Source organism: Dendronephthya gigantea, unplaced genomic scaffold, assembly GCF_004324835.1.
Source record: "Dendronephthya gigantea isolate DGI-Jeju-01 unplaced genomic scaffold, DenGig_1.0 000014F, whole genome shotgun sequence".
In the NCBI taxonomy this organism is placed as follows: Eukaryota; Metazoa; Cnidaria; class Anthozoa; order Malacalcyonacea; family Nephtheidae; genus Dendronephthya; species Dendronephthya gigantea.
The window spans coordinates 2,273,563-2,294,219 of record NW_021163024.1 but is presented as its reverse complement, the minus strand read 5'-3'; the positions used below and the strand labels follow the sequence as shown (position 1 = coordinate 2,294,219).

At 37.4% G+C, this 20,657-nt stretch overlaps 3 protein-coding genes across 3 annotated transcripts; all 3 read right to left on the bottom strand.

The window, feature by feature from the left end:
- On the bottom strand, positions 1 to 1,090 carry LOC114519756. The gene has a single exon (XM_028539926.1). The coding sequence runs from the start codon at positions 829 to 831 to the stop codon at positions 1 to 3; it is 831 nt and encodes a 276-aa protein (XP_028395727.1). The 5' UTR covers positions 832 to 1,090.
- A 362-nt stretch (positions 1,091 to 1,452) lies between these two features.
- LOC114519818 lies at positions 1,453 to 4,807 on the bottom strand. Its single transcript, XM_028539996.1, has 2 exons — positions 3,853 to 4,807; positions 1,453 to 3,342 (listed from the first exon to the last, which is right to left on the bottom strand). Exons 1-2 carry the CDS (start codon positions 4,428 to 4,430, stop codon positions 3,012 to 3,014), a joined length of 909 nt encoding a protein of 302 aa, XP_028395797.1. The 5' UTR covers positions 4,431 to 4,807; the 3' UTR covers positions 1,453 to 3,011.
- On the bottom strand, positions 4,696 to 12,347 carry LOC114519817 (transient receptor potential cation channel subfamily V member 3-like). Its single transcript, XM_028539995.1, has 7 exons — positions 12,201 to 12,347; positions 9,632 to 9,765; positions 8,224 to 8,514; positions 7,654 to 7,901; positions 7,229 to 7,430; positions 6,216 to 6,536; positions 4,696 to 5,729 (listed from the first exon to the last, which is right to left on the bottom strand). Exons 2-7 carry the CDS (start codon positions 9,741 to 9,743, stop codon positions 4,714 to 4,716), a joined length of 2,190 nt encoding a protein of 729 aa, XP_028395796.1. The 5' UTR covers positions 9,744 to 9,765; positions 12,201 to 12,347; the 3' UTR covers positions 4,696 to 4,713.
- Between the last annotated feature and the right edge of the window lie 8,310 nt (positions 12,348 to 20,657).

The window sequence follows — 20,657 nt, the reverse complement described above, 5'->3', positions numbered from 1 at the left end:
TTACACCGTGAATGTTTCATAGGATCTGTTTCCACATCCACACCACTCGAATTTTGCAAAAATTTCACTCAAACATATCAAAATTGCCAGCACATTCTTGGTAATAAATATCGAGGCATCGTAACCATAGTTGATCCACACCAATGATCTAATGATCAGAAACGCCAAATTCACGAGAAACACCTGGAGTGATGTACGAAATATCACCGTCTTTCGTCTGATAGCAATTTCATCTGTGAGCGGCTTTACTTTATGTTGAAACAACGCCAGAGAAGAAAGCAAAATCGCCAGAGATACAAATGCAAGAATGCATCGTTCTAGTAACTTTGGTAAATGAAACGCCCCACATTTTTGCAGTAAAATTATTTCTAGCATTTCGATGGCATCGAAAAGGTCTAAAACGATGTTAGCTGTTATTCTTTGAACCAATTTCTGATTCCCAGCTGGTATTATACCGTTCAACAATAACATCAGCAGCACGGGAGTTATACACAGTAATGTTTTTAATGTATTTGGACCCCAGAAATCCGTATTGTCGACCTTATCTATCACTTTTGTGAAAATGAGTGCGACTGACGCCACAAGTGCCAAGTTGTAAAGGAACCATGGAACCCACATCCATCTGATGGCATTTTTTCGTGCTTCAGAAGTACAGAAACAACGATTAGCGAGAAGATAGGCAGGAGAGGCCATGAACACGATGATAGTTAAAGCCATCAGACTATGCACGTGTTCCGCCATATAGTATACCAGAACAGAGACTTGAAAAAAGTACAGCATGTTGTAAACCAACAGGGATAGACTTGCAAGGCATCTTGTTGTATTACACATTCTCGCTTTCAATTCAATGTTCTTCCAAACAGAGTTTAATTAAAATTCTTCAAGATAGCTGAGGGGTAACCTCTAACTAAATTATATTTGTTTTTAAGGGTCCTGCATATATGGAAACATTAATTTCCTTACAAAACTAAAAGGGAAATAACCAGGAAATTGAATTTAATTTCGTTTTGACCCAATAGATTAGCGGTCAACAATTTGACATTCTCTCCTTGCCAGCATTTGTCCCTAGCGGAATATTCTGATAGGTTATACAGGGTGTCCCAAAAAAAACGAAAACTATTGAAATCACCCATAACAATGCAATTGTTAGAGTTTGAATGCCTAAGCACTCTGTTGGGAACCATAGGTGTATAAATGTTTGCCATGTAGTCATTTTTATGCATGCATATATGACGCAGTAAAATTTGCTTGTTCGCAAAATGATATTTATCAACAATATTTACAATTTACAAATATGGATAACATTATTTAAATGTGCATCTCAAGGACCATGACCTTCGACATGTCCCCTTTCTCTAGCAACACAAAGCATTTAGCATTTTATAAGTTGCATTAAATCCCCACGGGCTGTAATTCGTGAACACAGCATTCAAATTTTAACAATGAGTGATTTCAATAGTTTTCGTTTTTTTTGGGACACCCTGTAGATATTGGTAAACAAGACTGCACACGAAGACACATTTGGGTATTTGAGGCCCGTTGTAGGTATAAAACTCTTTAACTACATTTTGTTGTCGTAGTTAACTCAGAAACACAGGACTCTGATTGGCCAATTCTGTCCTTAACTGCAGTTACTGACCGCTGAGGACAAATTAAGGTAGCGTTTTGGTAGAATGTAGAACTTTTTCCTATAGTGTGTATTAACTCACTAATTCCAATATGAAAGAGCAACGAAAACGACTTTTTCAGCTGATGCGTGTTGAAATTTTTCGTAAAATCTTTCCTAACAGCTCAGTATATTTTTGTTAAAAGTGAATTTGAAATTTTGCATTCTTTTTTCATAATATTACCACCGAGTATAATTATACAGGTCAGAAAGCAAATATTTCAGTTCCAATTAGAATGTAGCGACGAAGTTTGAAACTGTTGGGGTTAATATATAGTTTACTACATTGCATCCACATTGTATTGATCTCATTACTTGACCTACCAAATACAGCCGCACGGACAAATTAAAATACTCAAATTAAAATTTCAAAGAAATGAATCGGCAACTCCCGGTCCATTCCAAAATTTGCGGTAGTATTTATCCCCGTTTTCCCCTTAATTGTCTGTGCATGAGCTAATGTGGGTGTTACGTTCATGCTACGGTTACTGTTGTCAGGTTACACGCACGAAATTATTTTCTCTTTGAACCCTGTTTCTGACCCTACCTTTTTCTAACCGCAAATCACGAAATCCGTAAGAAGACGATAGTGGGTTTAAGATGCACCAAATCTACAGCTGGGACGTGAAGTATCATACTGCTTTAATTTTCAAACTAAAGGCTGTTTTCTACTTACGCGTAGATTTGGTGCATCTTAAACTCGCTGATGTAACAATGTCATACGATCACGAAACGTCGCAGGCACACGGTAGAAGATAAGATTGGATTGGGCGTCAGCGGTTAAGTACGATCAAAGAGGGCCTCGAAGAGAGCCTATGCAATTTAGCATAGAGAGGAGTTGTACATTCTTTTATTACTTTGTCTTTGTTCTCGGATACGGCAGCGTGATCGAAGTCATAGATGAAAAAAGTGCGGTTAATCCAATTCCTCTCTATAATAATTTTCTTATAATTATGATGAAATTAAATTCACTGAAGAAATCGAAAGAGGTTATAGAAAGAATTTTCAATAATGGAATAAACGCTACGGCTGCATGTGTGAACTTATTTTCCTCTTCAAAATGCGTAATTCAACTATACGGATAAATTTTATAAAATAGTTATCAAGACCTAGTCATACTACATGTACTAACATGCTAACATCTCTCTAAAAGTAGCGTTTAGCTACGTAATAATGAACTTTTTTATCTTAATGTGTTTTTATTTTTACATCTAGCAATAAAATACGGTGCACTACTGGACTAGGCGACTAGCTAACATGGTTTTGAGATCGGGCCATATACAAAAGGCAAGTGAGAACATAATGTGGATTCAGGATTGTGATAACGGTTGACGTTTAACAAAACCTAAAAGGCGACACTTTTAACACTTCTGGTGTCCCAGTCATCGAGAAAACGCTTTTCTCGGAATCTTTTTGCTCTTTTCGCAATCAGATCGTTATCACTGTAAGCAGCATTCTGATTGTCTCGGAAAGATGCTTTTTGTGACATATCAGAATCATCAGATTCTGTGTCTGATTGGGATGTTGGCTCAACCATTTGGCGTTGCGATCGATCCGCGAAATACTTCTCTGGACTATCTCGTGATCGCGTCCTGGGGTATGTATTGGTTTTATCAGAAGATTGTTGACGAGGTTTAACTACATCTGAGTCACTTCGGTCAGGAAACTGAGATCGCCTGTTTAAAAGACAAATCCCTCATTGATCACGATGCTAATATTGGGAAAATTGAAAATTGAAATTTTTCTCTGGAGTATATTAGATTAGAGTAGTTAAAAACTTTTAATGATATAGTCGCAATGAACTATTTACTTTCAAGAAAGAGATATGACATAGAACACGATCGTTGCGTTTAATTGCTTAAGCATATCATTCATTTGACTGCCGAAGCCAATGTATAGTAAAGTTTTGACTAAAACTTCCTATATCTATAGGAACATATTATATCATAAGAAAGAGATTCTCAAATTTCTAAACGTTTTTCTTATAAACAATTTATCATAATTTTCAAAGAAAAAATAACCGGCCATAACTTCTAATGATTGTTGTGTTTGTGCGTACTGTGCATTGCGCATTGGATTTAATATTTATATTATCAGTTATATGTGACCGATATACAACTATTTAAATGTAGGAGCCATTTTTGCCTAAGGTGTGAAATGATTGCAACAAAAAACCAATAACAAACCTCTCAGGTGCTCGACTCTCCCTAACGTTGTACGGTTGCCTGTCATCTCTTCTTTCTGATTCTCTTCTTTCTGGTCCTCTCAGGGAATTTGTCTTTAAGTTCCTTGGATGACTTTTTTTCGCTCTAGTAGCAGAGTAATATACTCGTCTGGGATATGTGTTCTCTGGGATGTTTTTAGAAGCCCTGTGGGGCAATGATTCCGAACGACGTAATTCTTCTCCTGAACGCATTTGCATTCTCTCACGTAGAACTTCTCGTGAAAAATCCGACTCTCTTCGCGTTTTACGAAAAGCTGGAATCTCTTCTTCTCGAAAACTGTCTTGGTACACATTGGTTCCATATTCTCTGCGATCAACTCTTGGTCTATAGCTACCATTTTCATCACGTGATTGCCTGTATGAAAGTAATACGACAGGATCACGCGGAACTACGTCGGTAAACCCTTCGTTCCTGGTTGATTGCCCGAAATCACGACCTTTCTTGTATCCCGTCTGATCGGAATCAATATTTTCACGACCTCTGTTAATCGACGATGTCCGTCGGAATTTTCGACTCATGACTGGTTCTCCCATTTCCATTTGATATTCCTCATCAAGCGCAGCTTTATTGACTGACCAAAATGGCTGTCGCGAATTACGACCTTGCTCATTACCGTCATCCCAGTCTTCGACTTTGCCTTTCCATTCACTTCGACTATTTCCGCTATTACTTACGGCTGCTTCAATCTGTCCGACCAATGTATCATCATCATCTGAAGCGGAGGACTGCGGGTTATTTTCTAATGCAGAAACATCGACTTTCAAAGAATTGCAAAGTTTGATCAATGTTTCTTGTATTATGTCAACCTTTCGCTTTACCCCTTTACAGCCACACTTTCCTGGAACACTGCCTTCGTGGACTTTCTCCAGACTCTCTTTTATGTGATCTAATTTCCAGCCATTTCTTCCCTTCTCCATACTGCTTTCCGAATCTTTCATGGATTAAATTATGAATTTCTTGCACGCTCTCCCTCAGCATATACGCTGCTTTCTGTTCATCTCGGTCGGTATTTGCTGAAATATCTCGCGCAAGATCAACCGATTCTGGACTTCCAAAATTCTTAATGAATTCTTCATAGCTGCGTTTTCGTTTTCTTGACAACGATTTCTCTAGGAAAAGAATAGTTTTCGCTCGTTGCATTACCGCATTAGCAACGGCGTTTCCATAGACGCGTGTGAACGTATCTGATAATAGCGCAATGAGGATGTTCAAATTGATAATCGCCATTAAAGCTATATAGCTACCACAAAGTAATCGAGCCATCATAGCATCAGCGGCTTGTAGTGCCTCAAAATCATGATCATTTACCACAATCATTGAAAACAGCTCATAGAGGAGTGACGATACGTCGCTGTAACTTTCAACTGGATTTCGCGACACATCTCCGAAGGTAATCCAAAATGCGCATGCGTAAGGAATTGTAATAAGCAACGTCAAAATGCCCCAGTTCACTATGTCATTAATAATATGGCCGAAGATCGCAACAAATGGCCCAGCACCTTCAAACGGTCTTGCATATTGCATTATTCGCAGCCATAAAACAAGCAAGAGCACGGTAATGATACGTGCATGAACTACTTGCGATAAAGAACTGTCGATGTTCACGAAGACCAAGTGACTGGCAATAGTTCCGAGAATTAGGATCAAGGAAAACCAATCAAAATATATCCAGGAATCACCGGAAGAGATCAATGGGGTGTCTCGAATAGCTTTTATTTCAGATTTCAGGTAAAGTTCCTCCTGCGGCCAACGAGGATGACAAAATGACAAATCTTCTTCAAGTTCAGAAGCTCTCCAGGAGATCCATTTCTTCTGACGGTTCCTGGTTTTTAGTGTTCCTAAAATGGGAAAAATAACTTTAAAACAATCCAAAGATCGAGTTGATTGAAGCGAAATGTACTGATAGACACAAAATCACGTTAAAAACTCGTTGATGTATCTTGTTATATTAAGATTAAATGGACAAAAACCGTTGACAGAAATTAATATCAATTTCAAGTACCACACTTAATTGCATGTATTATGCTTCTCCTCCCCCCCCCCAAATCAATGTTGTTTCGACGTGAGATTTGAACGAGACTGTGGATATCTAATTGGCAATAACGTTAAACAGAAGGAGGGGATACATGGATGAGGGTAAATCAGAAGATATATATTGATATTTGATTAATTGGCTTAATCTCGACAGGTTATGTCCAAGATTGTAGATATGCAAAGAAAAAATACACAAAAATGATTACGTTCAAAAAAATGAAAAAATTATGACTTAACAATCATTAAAACAATTGTCTCCTCACTTTGATTCATCCTGTATTGCACATTACCTGTTATTTGCCTGCGTACTTCGTCTATTGTCATAAGACATACAACTCCAGAGAGAACAAGTCTCCATGCCTTGCGCGACCACGGGAGGTACAGTTCATCTCCGTTCGTCGTTGACGTCACACCAAGTATCGTCCACAGTATGGCATAAAGTAAGTTCAGTCCCAGATTACTCACGGCCCCGTTGCGGCCAAATTGCTGCCACTTAACATCAATGAGTCGTTTCATGACTGGATGAAGTATGATATCAAATTCCTGGTTCTGAACAGCAATCTCTAGAGCTGAATAAGCTGGGGATTTCGGGTCTTGCAAGCGATTTCCTTCTAAAAAAATTAAATATGTTTTTAGTTGGATATGCTCTGCAATTTCAAACTCATTTTGTTTTGTTAATATAAGGTATAGAATGTAGGTTGAATAAGGAAAAATAGCGAGCCCTGAATGATAAGATATGATCACAAGTCAAAGAACTGGATCACTCATTTCCAATAATACATTTTTGCATTTCTATTTTGCGTTGTCTTGTTTCATCGGAATACGTACCTTTGCCAAGTTAAATCCTCGTATATAATATGAGTTTTATTAGGTATTGACGTTTTGCATTGGAGGTACTTTAGTTACCACATTGTCAATTTATGTGAATGATGACAGAAATCAATTAGAGCTTTAATTTTCACAGATACGATAAGCAAATATCAATAAAAATTCATTGAACTAAAAACGTCCTGACGAATACCCACGTGGCAGCTAGGGTATCTTAATGGCTAAAATAACAAGTTGGAGCGGTACAGTTATTTTACCTTTAAGCAAATATTTTTGGTACTAAAATATGAAGATTATACAAATACCTCTATAACATTCACCGCTGGTAAATTATGTTATAGGGAGGTTACTTATTGCCAGGAAAAAAGGTTATGGAGTACTGCTGTGCAGTGATCAATGCCGCACGTAACCTTTTTAAGCACCTTAAGGCGTTATAAATGATACGAATATAATGGCATCATTAATATTAGCTTACCCAAATAGTTCAAGAAGAAAAATTCTTTGCGGTTGATTGAACTGACAGAATGAAATTGATCGAGAGCCTCAATGGCCACATCTGGCAGTTTTTCAATCAGGAGTGATAAAGCAGAATTACCCATGTTGTCATGAACACCTGCTGGGGCGCCATGTTGGACTAGTAATTTTGCTGACTTTGCACGGTTCATTTCTGCAGCGACCTGGGAATAAATGGACGTTCATTAGAATGGGTTAATCGTAAACTGCTAACTGCTAACTGTTAACATACATTAGTGATAATTTTAAAGCGCTAAAATCCCACGAATTAAAAAGAAATGCAAAAAAATGTAAAAAATATGATACGCATCTCTGACGCATCGCTGCCAGAGAGGTCGGTAACTCTTTACTAAAACCAAAGAATGGGTAAAAACAACGAGTACTTACCTGTAGCGGAGTTCTGTTCTTACTGTCGCGTGAATCAATATTTGCTCCGTATCCTAGCAACATCTTGAGAGATTTGCACGCATCATTCTTAGCAGCAAAGTGTATCGGCATTTGTTCTTCGCCGTAAGTGGTTATATTGATGTTAGCACCATGTTTCACTAAGAAACGAACCATGTCTGAATAATCTACTGCAGCCGCTACGTGAAGCGGCGAGCGTCCAAATTTATCTTGCTGGTTCAAGTCAGCACCTGGAAAAGTTCGTAAAATATGAAAACTATTCTTCTGACACTGAAAAAATCTTTAGGTACGAAACTCTCAAGCATGTCGACATTTATGGAGAAATATGAAGGATTTGTTACCCTACGTAAACATGCAGCACTATCAACCTTTTAGCAGCCCAAAGGCGGAGAATCGTACGATTAGATTTGTTAAAATCTGATTCTAATTTTACAAATAATACTGGCAGGCAATAAGAGCCTGCACAAGTTGGGAAAATTATGGTATAAATTGGACCAACGTGCAAATTCTCAATCAATCGTAGCCTAAATCGAAATTTTAAATTGTGCTTACCGTGTTCCAGCAGAAACAAAGCCACATCCAAATTCCAAGAACGTGCCACTTCATGGAAAATACTTTGTCCACTTTTATCGGTGCTATTTACATCTGCACCATTTTCAATCAATGATTGCACGAAATCAAAATCGAAGATATCGTCATTATTATTAGAGTTTGCCAATGATGCAAGATAGTGGATAAGAGCGTGGTTACGAACTTTCTGTGCTTCATGTATACTGTCGTTCATGTTATCTTCTAGCGCACTTTCCAGAACTGCGTGCATAGCAGCATTAGACCTTTTCGCCCCTAGTAAGGAAGGAGCTAGAGTAAATAGCGAGCTTCAGATTTAAATCCCACTTCCTTTGAGGAAACACCGCTATCTTTGAGAGCAGACACCACTTCCTTTGAGGAAACACCACTACCTTTGAGAAAACACCACTACCTTTGAGAAAACACCACTACCTTTGAGAAAACATTACTACCTTTGAGGAAACATCACTACCTTTGAGAAAACATCACTGCCTTTGAGGAAATACCACTGCCTTTGAAAAAACACCACTACCTTTGAGGAAACATCACTACCTTTGAGGAAACATCACTACCTTTGAGAAAACACCACTATCTTTGAGAAAACACCACTACCTTTGAGGAAACATCACTACCTTTGAGAAAACACCACTACCTTTAAGAAAAAAGCACCATCTTTGAGAGGAAACACCACTACCTTTGAGAAAACACCACTACCTTTGAGAAAACACATCTACCTTTGAGAAAACACCACTACCTTTGAGGAATTTGGACTATCAAAGCGAGATAACGCTATTAGATTTATACAATCTCCAGTTCGATAAGAGTGAAAGAGAGCACTCCTCAACTTATTGCTGTGTATTGCCCGTATTGCCTCAACTTATAATTTCATCCGTTTCTTAACACTACTTCAGTCACTATCGTAATTGGTCTTTACGGTTGATCAATGTTATTCTAACAAACAACCTACCTACCACTATTCATAATAAATGATACACCTTTTTAGATCAAAATTCGAGTCTAAGCTTGTTTGTTTGTTTGTTTGCGTCGTATGTTTGTGACATGCAAAAATGATCGTTTTCTGGACAATATTTTATACACTATAAATTCAAGAAATCTTCTCGACACTGCTTTTTGAAATCGTATGAGACAAAAACTAAATATACTTTAAAGTTAGGTCTGTCCGGGATTTAGGTACCTCGGAAAGACAATTCACGGAGACACAAACAAGCCTCGTTTGAAGCGTAAATTCTTGGAGCACCTTGATGCATAATCATATGTTGCATGGTTATAAAGATCACTAGTTACGGTTAGCTACCAAACCGTTTGGCTAATACAAAAGCGAAATCTAGACTTCTACTACAATTCCACTTAGCTAACTAGCTTCTAACGTTACCTGGCAACTCTTTAAGCAACAAGTGTTCATAAGGCTTATGGACATTGCCAATTGAAGAGCGTCGAGTGTTGTAACGACTTAATCTTCTCGTCGGTTTATCTTCGTTATTCATAATTTGGCCGTCTTTGCCTCTTCTGAAAGGAAATTATAATCAAAACAATTCCTGATGTATCATAAAACGTGTAAAAACTGAGAAAATTAGTGGCGAAACATTTGTCACTTAAAAATTACCGAAAAACATCTCTCTAACGGCTCTTTATTGTAAAAGCCCGTTTACACTTTTTTGGTGCGATTTTATTTGCGATTTTCTTCTTTTGATAGATGTGAACGAGTAATTAGTTACGAATGTTCTGATGTATAAGAACTCATATTTGAACTTCAGTAACTAATTCACTCGTTCACATCTATCAAAAGAAGTAGACGGGCCTTGAGAATAACTGATCAATTGGGTTGGGTACAGTTATTTCATTATAGACTTGTAACACGTTATTTAATACCCTAATAAAGCACAGTTATGAATTCCAGTGGAAAAAGGCTTGAAATAAATAAAACAATATCAAAAATAAATATTAAGATATAGCCATGCGACACTTCTAGTGCAATATATTATTCATGCTGATCATTTTTGTATGCGTAGACATGATAATACTTCGATATAAATCAGGATCATGTTGAAAAACGCTGCAACGAATATATCCTTGGCTAATTAGCAAGGATACTGCTTTTGAACACTACTTTACAATGCCAATACACACAAATATAGCTGTGAAATAGTAATTTAAATTCCTAATTTCAAAGATGATGGTATTAACAATAATCAAAGATCATGGTATTTAAAACAATAATCGTTAGCACTACACTGCCAAAAAGCCCATGCAGCGATATAGCTTCAATTTGTCTACTCGTAATTTCAATTTTTTTCAACGAGAAATCCCATTTTCGTCATTCCTCTTTGTCTGAAACCTGAGTTCATAAGTTATTGGGTCAAAGGATTTTTTTGCATTACAATTAACGTTCATCAAAGACAAAGGAATCCATTGTTCAAGTAAAGCCTGATTTTTTACTGCAGTTTGTCACATAACGCTGTGCTATACGACAGCATTATTCATTGAAGAAGATAATTTTTTACACAGTGGAGCCATTCTATATTATGCGTTACTAGGCGAGAAATTAAGCGATAAAATTCGTTATATTTGAAAAATTTAGAAAGATGGAAAACCGCCTTAACAACAGACGAACGACTTATACGAAGAATTACGATTATAAAACAAGACTTTGGCATGACATTGAAAAGAATACCTAACCCAGGCCTGTCAGACCAGGGCCCAGTTGTATTAAAGACTAGTTAACCTTTATCTGTAGTTAAGGGCAGAAGTGGAAAATCAGAATCGCGTATTTCTGAGTTAACTATGCAACGTGTTGTTAGATCGTTTTATACAACTGGCCCTAGATGATTATTTTAACGCGGTTTTCCACTGGCACTACGCTAAATTTTTCGCCTGATTTTTTTCTTAATTGCAAGAATTCGACCCTAGCGGATTCCCTTGTCTTGTCACAGTTTTCGTTAGATCAAAAAATTGAGCCTTGCATGTGTAAAACCATCCTTAGGCAAGCAACGCCGAAATCTAAATGCATGGCTACAGAAAAACTCTAAGTAAACAATGTCAGGCAAGTTCTAATCATTGATATTTTCTCATCACATCCCACAGTAAGATTCCTACTCGGCATGAGCTTTCCTCAGAGTATTGTCAATATCATATTAGTCTTAAAATTATATAACCAAGCAAAAATTTTGATTATTGGATTAGTTAGACATGTAAGCCAACGCACTCTGGCAATCTATACACTGATACACACATGCAGTCAATAACCTTAAGATGTTCGTGGGTAATTATAATTGCGAAAGCATATTTAAGTGGAAACTACTTAGAGACATATAATCAAATATCATGTTTTGGCTTGTATGGGAAGATTGCCAATAGAACGGTTTTGATACAAATTTCTGCAAGCGGAAAAGTTTAAGCAATATTTCACAATCATTATCCCTCACTCGAAATGTGTTTATTATCTCTTTACGCCCGATTCAGTACACAACACAAATTAACCTGTTTACATGATCCCGCTTAGTCGAGATCAAGCAAGGCGTGAAATGACTTTGAGGTATTGAAATGAGTAAATAACATGATACTGACGGTGGTGTATAGTCATCTTAACGATAGCATGTGCTTATTTTGTTTCATAAAGACTTCTTTTAATACCTCAAAATCATTTCACGTCTCGTTGAAGGCCCTAACAGTTAAATATCGGTGCAATTCATGCAGGATGACCATTTAGCTTACCAAAACTAGATTCGGTGTTCAGCTCTGCAGGAGGCGATCAATCCCTGCATATACATTTTTTACATACTTAAACTAAATAAACATTTTATAACTTTTTATAAATATTTTGGTTACACGGAGTTCGGGCGCTTCAGATACCAAAATTCATGTTTATTACACTTTACAATTACTTCACATTTGCTTCACAATGGTTTGTGTATGTCGGTGCTAAACGTTGATTTTAAACTCACCTTTTATATCATTCGTCGACTTAAACTTGAGATTCTTTAACTTGAGCTGATAAAAACATTGTTGAAGTTTACGGCAGTATTCAATAACATATCAATTCTCGCAGAATTTCTCGATTACACTGTGTCTTTCGTTATGTCCTGGTTTACGTTTTCATATCAACTGACCCATGCAATTTCATCATGAGCCGATAATTATGCATCAGGTGTATTGTGTCTGAGCGGTTCCTTTGAAAAACTCGATCATTATCCCAAATGGGAGCTTAGTTGCGATCTTCATTTCCATAAATGGGACCATTCGTACGGGCCAAATATTGTTGATGAATACGAAATGACCCTAAATCCTGACTTACTTGTTTAGCTGATGTGACAGAATATGTATTCAGTAAAACCTGTTTTCCACTAGGCGAATTTATTCACGCGACCGGAAAAATTCGCCAGAAAAAGTGGAATCGCTTCCTAATTTTTACACCAACAAAAATACGACGGTGCAATTTCTTAAAGTTTTTACTTCACAAAAGCGAATAGATTTTAAACTATCATAATATTCTTGCACGTATATTACTTAACGCTAATACATTTTGATTGCACTGGCGTCCATAGCCATAGGTTCCAAACTCTGCTTCCATATAATTTAATTTATATATGCTTCTGAAAATGGAAAAATTGCGAAATTTCACAATTATTCCTTTAGTTACTTCTGAATAACATAATTCAATAACAATCCTTTTACCAGCGATGAGCAACCTGTTAAAGAATAGCGTGTTAAAAATATTTGAGCAAAAATTAATGAGAGAAAATATATAAACGTCCATAAATGTCGTGACGGTTTCGTGACGGTGTCCAATATAATATATATATATACCTTTGCTTTAGCAGCCATAAAATTTAAATCTCATTGATATATGTCTGTGCCAGGATTTTGGTAATATACGAATAAATCTCGTTGTTATTGGTGGTGACAACACACTCATCACAACTGAGTTTCGGTCACTATTTCCATTAAATTCCTGTATGGAGGAAAGATGAAGGGAATAATTCATTCTAATGCGCATTTTGTACAATACAAAAATTGCACAAATAAAGGTTGGATTTGCTAAAAATGATATTCATAACAAACATTATAGGACCTGGGAGCGGTTGTGTAAAAAGACTAATAAGGGCCTCCACAAACTAGGGGTCTTTAGTCGATCTTGTGATCGACAACTAAAAGTTATCGAAAACTAAAAAATTAACGTAGTCTTTCGCGCAAACTGTCGGCAACTAAACCCTAAATTATCAGTTGTGGGCAACTATGCAGTTTCCCTTTTCGAAAAAAATTGGGCCATTGGCTAATAAGAATCGTGCATTTTCGAGGTAACTAAGATTTGACTACTGAATCAAAGTTTAAATGCCTTAATGAATCGATATCGTTACATGTTCATGAGAACTATATTCTGAAAGCTATTTCCATGCAGGAGTTCTTACCTGATCTGTGCCATCACTGTCTTTATAATTCTCAAATCTTTCTCCATCGAAACTGTATGATACCATGTACGATCTTACCCACTGATCAGAATTCTTTCGGCCCTGCGTCGCGATCTTTGTGATAACTGCTGGTCTCTTGAAGTCGATTTGAATCCACTGCTTGAGGTCATTTTGACCAGCAGACCAAGACGTCGCGCTATTTAATCCACTCCAAGCACTCGAAGACGTAATTTGTGAATCTTGAATCCTTCCATCCTCCATTCCAAGCGCTTTTTCACCTATCTGGCACCCAACATTTCCCGTACCACCTACATCATTACTTTCACTTACTTTACTACCAAAATCTCTACCACGCAAGCCATCTTCTGGTACAGCTGCAAGCCCCCCGCTGTAGCCAATACTAGTACTATCACCATCATCCCAAAAATTTCTACCCTCACCAAACCTGCCTACTCCCAACACACCACGTCGGCTAATAAATCCATCGACATCTCTACCTACATCTAGAAAGCAAAATCAAATTTTCACTTTATATACTGTAGTTTTTGCATACTGAAGTAACCTAAATGTAAATCTTTAGAAAAATAATGTAGAAGCAAAGAAGCTCAGTGAACAGTGGCGTAGCCAGCATCGATGATTGAGGGGCGCCATATTCATATATTCATTTTAACAGACTGCCGTAAAGACAATTAATTTGAAAAGAAATTAATTCTGCGTATCACGAATATATGAATATGGGCCCCCCAATTATCGTTCTGACTGTCAGTGAACATTACAGTAATGGAGCCGAATTCGCTGAAAATGCTTGAAGCCACTCAAGGGTGAAATTCTTCCATTCTCGAGGGTGCGAGGTGTGCTTTCTATTCTCCTACGAAAATAAAATTAAAAGTGCAAATCAACAGTAGCAGTTGTACCTGTGAAAACGGTGAACTGCGACTCTTCTAAATCACAAACCCCACGCAATACAAAATTCTCTGTATCTGAAGGTCTCGTGCTGCCAGTAGCCGATTCAACACATTTACCACCTTCTTCAACTTGAAGAGAACCATTTGCTGTCATAGAAAAAGCCCACTTTTTGTCGCAATCTCTCCCAAGGATCAACGGTACATCAACATCATCTTCTTCCGGCTGCACACAAAATCCAGTTTTTACATGTTTCAGATTTCCCGTTTTGGAAATTATATACTTGGATAGTTCGGATCGACAAATGTCAGCGCCAGCTACTAGCTTTACGCCAAGGCTTGCTTGATTGTTTTCAGGATAAAGACATCGTCCATTTACGAATTGTAAAGAAAACTCATCCCCATTTGGAAATCCGCGACTACATCTGTCTCTCAATGCTCTATTGCCCACACCGGTTCCACTTCTATGCATCCCTGCACAACCAGTACCAATATCAACGAGAAAAGGCTTTGTATCTGTACATAGAGTAAGAGCAACAAGAAGCAAATGATTCAAAAACAGTATTACCTGACGCTAAATTTTTTCACACTAGCATGCTTCAACGTTGTTACAAAATGTGTGCGTTTAGTGCAACAACGAAGGTCGAAGGACGATATCATAAATGGAACGCAAATCTTGAAAATTGATCCTTTCCACGTCCCAAGTTAAGATGGCTCGATATTTTCTCTTTAAACAGAGAAAGAATAAAGAAAATCGAATCAGTGTAGGTGCATGTACCATGTTCAGGAATTATACACGCAGCAATTTGTTATTATACTATTGCAGCCTTTACACCCGATAAAAAGACAAGATTAATTAAATTGAAAATAATCAATTTGTAGGAATACAACGTGTATTTATTATATGCAAATAACAAATGCAAGAGACGTTCCTACAGTTGATGATTTAAGTTTTAAATTCACCATGAAAATTAAAATTTACAGAATTTTAAGACAGGATTGGTATGCAGACTGACGTTGAAAAGGCTTGACGTTAAAAGCCCTTGGTATCGATAAAAATATTTTATTAGTAAATGTAAAAATCCTGTTAAACTACCATTTGGTATAATACCTTCAATTTGAAACGTGCTTTTTGGTTTATCGCAATTTTCCCGTAAAACGAGGCTTTCCGTGACTAACGGTTGGGTGGTAGCACTTGATGTCTGGATACATTGACCAGTCAGCGCCAACTTCAGAGAGCCACCAGGGGTCATATTGAAAGTCCATCTTTTATCACAAGCTTCGTCAATAACGATTGCCGAGTTGTAGTCGAGCAGTTCATTCTCAGGCTGTACACAGAAATGGGTTTCAGCGTGTTTTAGATTTCCTCTCTCAGAGATATAAAACTTGGCGGCATCAGAAAAGCAGGACTCGTTTGGAAGCACGAGTTTGGTACCAGGAACAACCTGACCATCTTCAGGATAAATGCATCGACCGTTGCCAAATTGAAGAGAAAATTTTTTACTTTTAGGAAATACATTTCTACCAACACCTGGAGTTTCAACACCACCACCACCGGCACCAAATCCAGTAACTCCACTGACAGAACTGCTACCTTTCATTCCGAAACTGACATCAGTACTACCACCAACAACACCAGTTCCAGCAGTGCTACTGACCATTTCTTCACCATTATTACCACCAAATCTCCCCCCACCACCTCTCATTCTAGCACCTATTAAGTTAGTACTGCCAGGCCTGGAATTACGAGCGACGCCACTTGCCTTTCCCCAGCTATTAATGCCTGCTAATTTAACACCACCACCTCTCATTCCAGCACCTGAACTAGTAACATCGCGACCAAGAAAACCAGGCTTGGAATTACGAGCGACGCCACTTACCGTTCCCCAGCTATTAATGCCTTCTAATTTAACACCACCACCTCTCATTCCAGCACTGAAGCTATTGCCATCAACAAAACCATTCCTGACATAACTGGCAACGCTACCTCGTGCTTTAACACGATTAAAACTTTCCGATCTAGTGCCACCGCGTGTCACTCCAGCACCAGTTCTAGCATTGGTAATAACCTTTCCTGATAATCTCCCAGTATAAATATTTTTTGTTTTATCACCTTCACCTCCTTTCCTGTCAGATTTCTCTATCCCCAAAGATAACTGATGAACCCATGGATTTTGATTACCACCTTTCCCGTTACCATGTCTCCTGCCGCCTTCACTAGTAACAGTACCGCTGTCCAAAGACGAACTAGCACGCGGGAAAACAATCCCTCGGAGTCCCGGAAATCTTCTGTTACCCTCACCAATGTGAATATGTATTACCGTGTCATTCGACTTTGCATGAACAAATTCTGTGAAACAGCCTAAGGATGGAAATATTCTGCAATACAAATATTGCCCCAAATATACCAAAGGGACCGCATATCAATCAATGCAATTGATTATCAATACTTTTTCGTCATCCCTTAAGGACGGCTAAGAGGTAATTACCTTAAAGTTAGTACAACTGAATTTTTTTTGTAAAATCAAATTTCATAGAGACCGTTGTGATAAATTTCTTAAAGATAAGATGTATGAGATCGCCCAAAAATTAAAAAATGATCCAAGTAAATATATGTTTTTTACCGGCTGCGAAGTCCGGATAGAAAAATATTTTCCCGAGGGTCAAAAATGACCTGTGGCCTTTGGAGGGATGTTTTTGAGACCGGGGGAGAATATTTTTCTATCTGGACTGAGCAAAACAGTAAATACTGTATTGATTTTTTTTACAAAAAGCGGGGTTCGGTCGTATAATAATAAACGTGTATGACTCAGCAGAGGCTACAAAAGCATAAACAATCAAAACTTCATTTGTTTAATTAATTTACTAAAATTCACCCTCAGTTTTAAAACTTTATAATCATTAGGTCCACATTTAAAAAAAGAGGCAAAAGTTTGCGAATAAATTTTTAAAAAAACAAAACAAATATGCTTTCGCTCGAGCATGAAATATAGGATTCCAAACCGTGGTCAGATATCGTAAAATTCAGCCCGCTGCTAGAGCCAATCAGATTGCAGGAAAGGCTAGGATAAAAAAAAATAAACATTTCTAAACATAACTCACCTGTATTAGTAAGAACTAGGAACAAGAGAAGCATCACGAGTGTTGAAATATTTTTTGCCATGTCAAATCCTTCTTGTTCAAACTCTCCCTGTTGGAAAATGAAACCTGCGATAATGAAGTAAAGGGTGGATATTTTGTAGAATACCGCTGAATGCTGCTTGGCATGGCTAAACCTTCCAAACTGTTTTTCCTTTGCCTTCATGCACATGCCAAACCTTTAATTTGCACTTATGTCAATAGCAAAGCTGTCGATGCCTTTTTCCTTCAAAAAAATTATTTGCTGACGCAAACACAGTCGGAAAGTTTTTATTCATTTTAATCAGAGATATTTGTCGAAGGACTGAGTGAGACATTTATTCTATCACAAGTTTGATGTTTAAAGCACTGCACAATTGCATTGGTTTTTTGCTCTCACACTTCGTATTTATAGTACAATCGTAGCGCATCCGATGTTAGATAAAGGCAGGGCCGTAAACGATTAATTTTTTGGGGTGTATTCATATATTCATGCATGTTGATATGGCTACCGTAGAAACAATCGCGTACAAAGAAAATCATGAATATGTACTCACACCAAGATTAAACTTCTAGCTAGAGTCCTGGATAAACGAGTTTCTAGCTTGTTCAATTATGCAGGAATTTTTGACTAGATGTTATCGTATTAGTATTACAATTATTTATAAAAATTAAGATTAATGCAAAATAATTAAAGATTTTCAGGGTAACAGAGCACATGTACTTCAAAAAGTAGTAATAATATCTTACGCGATAAACACCTGCAGCTTGCATTGCAGTGAACAATTACTCTACACCATAACCTACCTCAATATAATATTCTTCCTATACGTTTGTCCATAAAAATTTCAATATCCGTTTATATTAATTAACCTTAAGCTAAATACATTATCATTATTGAACAAATTACAAATATGCACATTACATTGACTTGACTGATTGCTTATTTCCCCGTCTTTACATAACACCGTAACTGGTGGTATATTAAGTGACATAGTCACGCTTTCTAGTTTAATTACCAGAAAAACATTTGATGACACGTCTAAATAAGGAGTGGCACGGCCATGCAGCCCGGCCATGGATTATGAAAATGCGAATGATGAGAAATACTTTAAAATTCGCAAAGCAGGGACCGGTTGTACGAAAGGTGAACTGGCGGGATAGCGCTATCCACCGGATAGTGAATTTTTCAACCGCTTAATTAAAACATGCCTGACAAGCAATGATATTACAGATTTGTAGCCAACAGTTATGAAAAAGATCCACCAACTTAATAATATTAAGGTTTAATCCAGGTTACGCTAAACAACAAGCAATTTTAGAGCGATTGAAAAAAACACTATCCGTTGGATAGCGCTTTCCGCCTTTCGTACAACCGGCACCAGGGCTAAATTGTCAGTTTGGCCGCTGTGAATATGCACTCAGTCTGCATGGCTGTAAATTTTAGTAAAATTTTGTAAATGAAATTCCTTACTTTCTTGCCTCTTCAATAAAAAATAAACTATAGTAATACAATGCAAGCAGCAACACCTCACTATTTCAAAGAAGCAAATATTTCCTGAGCTAGCTAGACCTAACCCTCTGAGCTGATGAAACGACTTAAATAAGCCGATAGCTGATGATTCTCAAATGTTTTTATCTCAATGGACCACTTGCATAATAGACCAACATATGATCACGGTATTAAGAAGGAAATAAATCACCACAGTGAAAAAGAACATACCGAAATTAGTATAATTGCCAAGTTTGGCCGCAAAATGTGATGTATTATAGGAAATTTTTAGCCATGCGAAGTTGGCAAATTTTGTACACTTTTGGAGGCGGCAGTGTGTTATGTAACTAACTCGATTAGTAAGGTAAAGTATAGAAAAATATTATAGCCATGCGAAGTTAGCAAATATTGTATACTTTTGTATTACGGACGGACGTGTTTAACTGACAGTTAACTGAGATGAATTATTTTAATGGCAAAGCAACTCTTGGAATGCATTATAACAATTCAGACATCACTGGAGACTTAAAATTCAATAAAGATGAAAAAACGAAATTGAATAGCACCATTTTAGATCCTTGAAGGCATACCTTGCACTGTAAGTGTTATCTGACGTGGAATATCTTATCAAACCGTGTAAAGTACTAAATAATAGACTTCGCATTCTTTTGATTTCTTCTTAATAATGCACGTGAATAACTTTGTTGTACAACTTTATTAGCCGTCTAAGCCAAGGTCATTTAACAAGTTTAAAGTGATCACGTTCACAGAACTAATTACTCCGGCGTCAGCGACGGAGTTGAAAATTCGCCCCGGTTTTGTTTTGTTGTTTTTTTTTTATTTTTCGTCGTCGCAAGTCTGAATGGCGCGAAACATTCTAGTATTTGAAATGTGTATGTAACCGTATTTATCTACGTCCCAGTCTTATCTGCCAAGAGTTGTGGTGCACAGCTTTGGCTAATTTTCCGATGCGCGATTCGATTTCGCTCGCATGATACGGCAATTCCTCCAAGAGCTACAAATAAACCGTTCTTTTCATGCTTTTCGACTAAGTTTAGATTGAATTGGGGTAGGAATATATTTAATACATGTAGATTCTGGTCCTATTTTAATAATATCGCTGCTATTTCGCCGTTTAACAAGATGATGTGGTCGTGTATGGGCGCGTTGACACGTCGTAGTTTGCACAGGATTGAAGATTTATAAATATAACTATATAAGCGCGAATTCCAAAGGAAAAGTGTAAGACAAAGCGAATGTATCATGCGGTTTATTTACATGTTTGAACAATTGAACTTCTATGCTTTTTAAAGTACGATGTGCTTCTGAATTTCGCGATCGAACATTTATAGGTTCGCAAGGCATCTAAATGCGAATATGAAATATTATGAACTGTATTGTTTATATGTTCAGAAGCTCTATATTAAAGACTGGCACGTGCGCCGGAGTTAACGCCAGAACAGGCGTCTTGTTCACTTTAGC

Coding starts and splice junctions, on each gene's coding strand:
- LOC114519817 (XM_028539995.1), bottom strand. CDS start 9,743: ATGAATAACGAAGATAAACCGACGAGAAGATTAAGTCGTTACAACACT. Junction 7,431..7,653: donor AGAACAGAACTCCGCTACAG/GTAAGTACTCGT, acceptor ATTTATTCCCAG/GTCGCTGCAGAAATGAACCG. Junction 6,537..7,228: donor TTTCTTCTTGAACTATTTGG/GTAAGCTAATAT, acceptor TAATTTTTTTAG/AAGGAAATCGCTTGCAAGAC.
- LOC114519818 (XM_028539996.1), bottom strand. CDS start 4,430: ATGGAAATGGGAGAACCAGTCATGAGTCGAAAATTCCGACGGACATCG. Junction 3,343..3,852: donor GAGAGTCGAGCACCTGAGAG/GTTTGTTATTGG, acceptor TCTTTTAAACAG/GCGATCTCAGTTTCCTGACC.
- LOC114519756 (XM_028539926.1), bottom strand. CDS start 831: ATGTGTAATACAACAAGATGCCTTGCAAGTCTATCCCTGTTGGTTTAC.